Consider the following 8,110-nt stretch of genomic DNA (forward strand, 5'->3'; position numbering starts at 1 on the left):
CCGAGACAGCGATGAGTTTCCGCTCTGACTACAGAACTAAGAGTTTTGGCTGTTTCACTAGGAAGGTTGGAGCAGATGCTTAAAACAGTGAGTTCTGAGATGTTGTTCCTCCAGTTTGCACTGTGATTCACTGGAGCACTGCAGCATGCTGAGGACAGACATCTGGTATGCGAGCCGGATGGATGGCTGCTTTACAGAACACCAAGTCTGCGCACAAGCATGACCCCGACCATCCCAAAGCCAGTCATTTTAAAAAAAAAGGCATCCTGGTCGCATGCCCGCTTGTCTGTCCTTGGCATGCTGTAGTGCTCCAGTGAATCTCACAGCAAACTACAGGAACAACATTCCATCTCCAGACTAGGCACTTTACAGCTTTCTGGACTTAACATTAGTTCAACACCTTCAAATTGTGAATCAATTCCCATTTCTTCCTTTTCTTTTAGCTTTACTTGTTACATTCTCTGTCACCATGTCCTCTCTCCCTCATCCCACTGGGGTGGGACTATCTGCTCTTTCAAGTCTTGGCAGTTAGACACACCATTGTTCTCCATTCTCACATTCCTATCACTTAATCTAAACTATCAACACTTTTTCTCCCCTAACATTCTACACCCATGACCCCCCAAACTATAACATAACTGCTGCCCCCTCCACACTTCACTTCAGCTCTGAAGTGTCATCTAGACTTGAAGCATATGTTGCTCCCTCTCCATAGATGCTGCCTGACCCACTGTGATCGCCAGCATTTGTTGTTTACAGTTCTCTAAACTGTAAATGTTTGAGGAAAGATTAAAAGCAGCTTATGATTCACAACCCAGGATAAAGCAGTTAACAAACAAACAAAAACATTCAGCAAAATGAAATTAAATAATATGAATTCAGTGAACCCAGGAGTACACAATGGTTCAAATAGAATTGATTGAAAAGTGAATGGAGGAGAGCGATTAAAAATAAATGCGCTGATTGTACAGTTAAGGTATCAAAGAACTATATTACAGATGAACTGACTTCAAACTTATTTCTTGTACAATACAATCTACTCATTTCTCCAGGAGAAAGTACCAATGGGACTGTTTTTGAGTAATTAGATTAACTGAAAGTCACTCAGACAAGACCTTACCTCAAGCAGCTGTAAGCAAGGATAGTCATAACCATACCACGGAACTCCCATCACGATTTTTGCAGGAGGAATGCCCAGCTTGAGATAGTCTGAGTAACCTAAATGGGTCCAATAAAAACTGACATCCTTAGATTAACATGAGCCAGGGCAGGTCAAACCTGAAATCAAAGTTATATTGTACATACCCAATAATGTCTGATCATATGGTGCGTTTGCCTTTGCAATGCAATCATCCCAAATTTGACTCTGCATATCATACGACATCACAAATATAAAGTCACAAGAGGCTGCAATTGCTGCATAATCATAGCACCTTCCGTCTATGCATCCTGGCTTCCAAGCCACGTCAAATGTGACCTAAGTGCCAATTAAAAACAAGTTAACTATTGTATATGAGATGTCAATAGTGGATAGATATGGTTTTTAATAAATATTAACAGGTCGTATGTAGGTGTGAATTTAATGGGAATGAACTTCGACAAGCATTCAGGATTCAATATCATGATTCCAATATTGTCGGGGAAAATAATGACTCAGAATCATCAGAGTCTCAAGTTATCAAAACATTAACCAGGTTTAGTGCCCCAAAAATCACCAATGTCCGTCTAGCTTTAATCTCCTCTCCTAAGGCATCAAATTGTGACAAACTGTAGCAAGTGGAGATGTAGTTGGTTGACAGGAAACAAAAGTGGTGACTACAAGAAGCAAATACAGTAGTGGGGGCCCCTGGAGTTAGTACTGCATTTTTAAAATCTAGGTTCTTTGTCTTGTGTATCTACGTCTGTTTCAAACCTGCAGATGACATGAAACTTTGGTATTGTGACCCGAGAAGGTAGTGATAGACCACACGGGGACAGACACAGATTGGTGGTGAAATTTAATGCAAAGGAGGTGAAATGATTGACTTTTTCAGGAAGAGTGAGGAAAGAGAAAATAGAGCGTACTATCCTGGAGTGAGTAGAGGAACAGATAGACCAGGTTGTCTACTTTTTGATTTGTCAGTTGCAGCAGTTTGAGCTCCAGTTTTTGGAACTTGAGCAGCAGCTGATATCGCTGTGGTGCACTTGTGGGGGTGAGCTATACAGTTACACATTTTTAGGTGTGGCCACCCTGCAGTTTAAGAGAATATGGGGAGAATGAAGGAATAGGTGACCAGACTGGCAAGCAAAAACAGTCACAGCAAAGTCTAGGGCCCACAGCTGCTCGGGGCGGGACTGTAAAAACAGAGCAGGAAAGACAGCCTTAAAATACGGGGCCATTGTGATAGGCTCTGAGGCCAGAGCAGGACCATGGACTAGAACTAAACAGAGTCAGGACCAATCTCCAGTGGGAAGCTTTGCTGTTGTTACTGGGAACTAACCCAACTTGAAAGCAGCATGGGAACCAGAAGAGAACATGAGAGGAATGCTAGAGTACACAGAATACCCTGGGTTGATAGATCCTACTGGAGTAGTAGATAAACTACATCCAGATCAAAGGGTGGGGGGGGTGGTGGTGAGACAAATTAATTTCTTTTGGCTTACTTCACATGTATTTGATAATATTAGTGAATTACAGGCACAGATAGCTACAAAAGGAATGACATCATGGTGAAACTAAAGCAGACTAAAGCAACACAATACTGGATATTCTATTACAAGGGGAGACAGTGACAGTGACAAAGTGGGTCATGAATGAGTAATCCAGAAAGCAGACATACATCCTAGAATCTTAATGTCCTGAAGCAGTTTGAATCAAATAATCAAAAGCTATGTAGTTAAATATTTGAAGGGAAACATTTGTAGCTCCCTGGGTTGAATTGATCAGGACATAGAACAACTTGCTTTCAAACAATTGTAACAACCTTCTGCACTTCATTCTCAAACTTGTGGTTACACCACGGAAGCTGAGCTTCAATTCACTTGTCTAATTCTGAACTAACTGCTGCATCACCAATTCTGCTTTTTTCTCACTTGAAGCTGATGCAGCCTAAAACGTTTAAGCTGGAGGTACAGTCCAAGCATTCTTGTAACAAGAAAATTCACGATTAACCAGCAGCTAGAAATCAATTGCATTTATCCAGAAATACATCAATGTTACTTTACAATTACAAACGAGCTAAATTGCTTGCACAATTTAACTGAAAAATTGCTGCACTACCTGAGACCCTGGTATGTCACGATGGAAGGCTTGTGTGGTTTCATTAACCAGTTGCGTTAAAGCATAATATCCTTCTGATTTCAATTCAACAGTATCCTCCAGATCCAGGTTAATCCCGTCCATAAACTGCTGTTTTGCCAACAGGACTTGATCACTGATCCAATTCTTTCGCTGGGTACGGTCTAATATGTTTTTAATCGGCACATCTCCTGGTGAAAGGCAAAGAAACAATCTACATTTATATTGCAACATTCACAGCGCATAATGTTCATCAATGCTGTTTCCTAAACAGACACAAGCTAACTTGCCCAGCAATAGTCCCATGAGAAGGAAACAAGATAAATGGTCAGTTTGGCATTTGGTGGCGTTGAGTGAGGGATAAACGTAGCCGAGGACACAATGAGAACCCATTGCTCTTCAAGTTGTGCATATAGTGAGTTCTACATCCACCTGGACAGGTATGTAGAACCACTGTTGTGTGCTTCAGCAGATTTACAGCATCCCTGACACTACAGAACTCCTTTTGTAGAGCCCTTGTGTCAATTGGAGGAAACACAAAACCTTCTAACCCAAAGAGACTAGACTATTAATCCAGAGACCTAGGTAATGTTCTAGGGACACAGGCTCGAATCCCACTCCAGTTGATGGCTGAATTTGGATTCAATAAAAAAAATTCTGGAATTTACAATCTACTGACGACCATGAAACCATTCTCGGAAAAACCCATCTGGTTCACTAATGTCTACCAAGGAAGGAAATCTGCCACCCTCACCTGGTCTGGCCGACATGCGACTCCAGACCCACAGCAACATGGTTGACTCTCAATTGCTCTCTGAAACGGCCTAGCAAGCCATTCTGTTGTACCAATCACTATAAAATCTCAATGAAACCAGACGGATCTCCAGACATCGACATAGGCACCTGAAAAGACAATGGCTGAAACAGCCCTGTTGACCTTGCAAAGTCCTCCTCATTGACATCTGTGGGCTAGTATCAAAATTAGGGTAGCCGTCTCACAGACTAGTCAAGCAACAGCCTGACACAGACACACGCATGGAATCATATCTTACAGACTGTGTCACAGACACCACCATTAGCATCCCTGGATATGTCCTGTCTCACTGGCAAGACAGACCCAGCAGAGGTGGTGGCACAGTAGTATACAGTCAGGAGGGAGTTGCTCTGGAAGTCCTCAACATTGACACCGGACCTCATGAAGTCTTGTAGCATCAGGTTAAACATGGGCAAGAACAAAGAGTGTCGTCTGGGTGGGGGATTTCAATGTCCACAAACAAGAGTGGCTCAGCAGCAGTGCTATTGATTGAATTAAAAACCGAAAGAATTGCGGATGCTGTAAATCAGGAACAAAAACAAAGTTGCTGGAAAAGCTCAGCAGGTCTGGCAGCAACTGTGAAGGAGAAAACAGAGTTAACGATACGGGTCCAGTGACTCTCCCTCAGAACTCGAGGAAAGATCACCAGACCCGTATTGTTAACTCTGTTTTCTCCTTCACATATGCTGCCAGACTTGCTGAGCTTTTCCGGCAATTTTGTTTTCATGCTACTGATCAAGCTGGTCGGGTACTAAAGGACATAGGTGCTAGACTGGGTCTGTGGCAGGTGGTGAGGTAACCAAGAGAGAAAGCCATATTTGACCCTCATCCTTATCAATCTGCCAGCTGCAGTTGTATCTGTAAGAGTGACCATTACACAGTCCTTGTGGAGATGAAGTCCTGCCTTCACATTGAGAATAACTTCTATCGTGTTGTGTGGCACTATCACCGTGCTGAATGGGACAGACTTCAAACAGATCTAGCAACTCAAAACTGGGCACCCATGAGGCGCCGTGGGCCATCAACAGCAGCAGAATTGTACTCCAGAACAAAATGCAACTTCATGACCCGGCGTATCCCCCCACTCAACCATTACCATCAAGTCATGGTATCAACCCTGGTTCAATGGAGAGTGCAGGAAGGCATGCCAAGAGCAACACCAGGAATACCTGAAGATGTGGTGTCAACCTGATGAAGCTACCAAACAGGACTGCAGGCATGCCAAACAACAGAAGCAAGTGATAGACAGAGCTAAGCGATCCCACAACCAACGGATCATATCTAAGCTCTGCAGTCCTGCCACATCCGGTTGTGAATGGTGGTGGACAATTAAACAACTCACTGGAGGAGGCTCCACAAATATCCCCATCCTCAATGATGGAAGAGCCCAGCACATCAGTGCAAAAGATAAGGCTGAAGCATTCGCAGCAATCTTCAGCCAGAAATGCCAAGTGGATGATCCATCTCAGCCTCCTCCAGTGGCCCCCAGCATTACAGGTACCAGTCTTCAGCCAATTCGATTCACTCCACGTGATATCAAGAAATGGTTAGAGACACTGGATATTGCAAAGGCTATGGGCCCTGACAACATTCTGGCAATAGAACTGAAGACTTGTGCTCCTGAACATGCCGCTCCCTTAACCAGGCTGTTCGAGTACAGTTACAGCACTGGTATCTACCCGACAATGTGGAAAACTACCCAAGTAGGTCCTGTACACAAAAAGCAGGGCAAATCCAACCCAGCCAATTACCACATCAGTCTACTCTCAATAATCAGTAAAGTGATGGAAGGTGTCATCAACAATGCATTCAAACAGCACCTGCTCAGTGATGCCCAGTTTGGGTTCCGCCAGGGCCACTCAGCTCCTGACCTCATACAGCCTTGGTTCAAACATGGACAAAAGAGCTGAATTCCAGAGGTGAGGTGAGGTGAGGTGAGTTTGACAGCCCTTGACATCAAGGCTGCATTCGACCAAGTTGGCATCATGGGGCCCCAGCAAAACTGCAATCAACGGGTATCGGGGGAATATTCTGTCAGATGTGACTTGAATGACACACAGGAAAACAGCTGTGGTTGTTGAAGGTCAATCATCTCAGCTCCAGGACATTTCTGCAGGGTTAAAATCCTGATTCTCTCTCCTGAACAGCATTGTGGGTATCCATCTACACCCCATGGATCGCAGCAGATCAAGGTGGCAGTTCAGTCACATCTTAAGGGCAATGAGCAATGGGTAATAAATACTCATCCATCCAGCGACATCTTATATCCCACGAACAGAAGAAAAAATTCTTACAGAATTCAGTTACCATTGTGACATTTGCTTCCTGCTCTAATTTATGTTTTAATCATTTTAATATTGTTAACAGTGATTTAAGCTGGTGGGAAGCATGCCAACTTGCTGCAGTTATTACAGGCAGTTTTCATTATAATTGCAGATAGTATCAAACAACTTATACTGATGTAGTACGTTTGAAATGACTGAAACATTCCAAAATGTTTCACAACAGAGGTGTCATTGCCTAGGCTAGCATTTATTGCCCTTTCCTAATTGCCCCTTGATCTGAGTGGCTTGTTGGGCCATTTCAGAGGGCAGTTAAGAGTCAACATTGCTGAGAATCTGAAGTCACATGGAGGCCAGACTGGGTAAGAATGGCAGATTTCCTTTCCTAAAAAGACATTAATAAACCAGATGGAGTTTTTTGTTTTAACAACTATAAGGGACAGTGGCTATATGGTCACTATTAAGTTTCAGCCAACATTCCCACCACTCAGTGGTGCTGCAGGTTATATAAAGTCCAGTGACATCACTGGGACACCACCTGTGAAACAAAAATGGACAAGCATTGACACAAAGGTGAAAAAACCTATTCAACAGGAAGGTAAGGTGACAGGACGGTTCTGCATATTGTAAGAATTACTGCTGTAGACAGAATAGAGAATAACTAGCATTGGTTTGGTTGGAGTTACTGAGGAGATTCAACACTACACAATCTTAGAACATGAAATTCAAAGCTGTGTATGTGTTGTATAATCTTTTCTGCAGCTGTCAATAAGACTTTAATGCATTAAAGGACAAGTTGTTCACTTTGAGAAACAAAGATACCTTTCAGGACGACACGAACATTATGTGCGTGAGCATGACATACAAGCTGAGGGTCATAGATTCCAAAGGCTGCAATAGTTGTGACCCTAGAAAAGTCATAATGGTTCCAATCTGCACCACCGACATCAAAGACCAAGAGCTGAAACAGAAATCAACACTGTCAGCTACAGGAATGAGGGCATCACTACATTTCAAGTAAAATGTATTTATTCCATCAAAACAATGGCTGATTGCCTGAGAAGCTGTTGGTCACCTCTATTATTCCAAAAGCAGGCAGCAGCGAGAAAGGGAACATCCCAACTCCCACAACAGAGCAGGGAGTGGGAACAGGAGCTGCAGCCAGACTCGGCCTGGAACTGATCCTTGGCTTGTGTCAATGAGCCTTGTCCAGCCTGGATCCCCCAGGGACCGGAGTGGGGCTGGAGGTTGGCTGGGAGGGACACTCTCTTCCCCAGCTGAAGCCAGGCGAGCCCTGGAGAGGGAGGGCATGAGCATCCTGAAGAGGAGAAATTCTCCCAACTCCCTCAACAGAGCAGGGGTTAAGGAGAGGAGCTACAGTCCAAGGGGAAAGACAGGAGCTCCCATTCCAAGTGTTGCTGCTCAATGGCCTTCCAAAGACAACTTCAAGGCAACAAGAGAATTGAATGGTTTGCAGATCTCCTATTTGACCTACTTTGTACACCCTCCCCATTTTCACCACTCTCCCTAGCCCGTCAACATCACCTCCCTCCACAATATCTCTCCCAATCCTATTTCCCCTCCCGTCTGCCTCAACTCTGCACAACCATCCCTCCAAATGGGCACCACTGCACCTCCGGAAAGGAACTCCCCAACAAATATCACCCTGCTCTCCTCTGCCCCTCCGTCCTCACCCGCTACACGCCACTCCCTCCAAGTCTCCACCTCCACCCCACC

At 44.1% G+C, this 8,110-nt stretch overlaps 1 protein-coding gene across 1 annotated transcript in view; it reads right to left on the reverse strand.

Moving 5' to 3' along the window:
* Positions 1 to 8,110, reverse strand: part of ctbs (chitobiase, di-N-acetyl-) — a 22,528-nt gene that overhangs the window by 9,124 nt on the left and 5,294 nt on the right. Inside the window, exons 2-5 of the mRNA XM_048601820.1 lie at positions 7,196 to 7,334; positions 3,260 to 3,468; positions 1,306 to 1,477; positions 1,121 to 1,218 (exon numbers count right to left, since the gene is read on the reverse strand). Coding sequence (XP_048457777.1) covers positions 1,121 to 1,218; positions 1,306 to 1,477; positions 3,260 to 3,468; positions 7,196 to 7,334 — 618 coding nt within the window. The remainder of the gene's footprint in view (positions 1 to 1,120; positions 1,219 to 1,305; positions 1,478 to 3,259; positions 3,469 to 7,195; positions 7,335 to 8,110) is intronic.

This window comes from Rhincodon typus, chromosome 10, assembly GCF_021869965.1.
Source record: "Rhincodon typus isolate 14 chromosome 10, sRhiTyp1.1, whole genome shotgun sequence".
Classification (NCBI taxonomy): Eukaryota; Metazoa; Chordata; class Chondrichthyes; order Orectolobiformes; family Rhincodontidae; genus Rhincodon; species Rhincodon typus.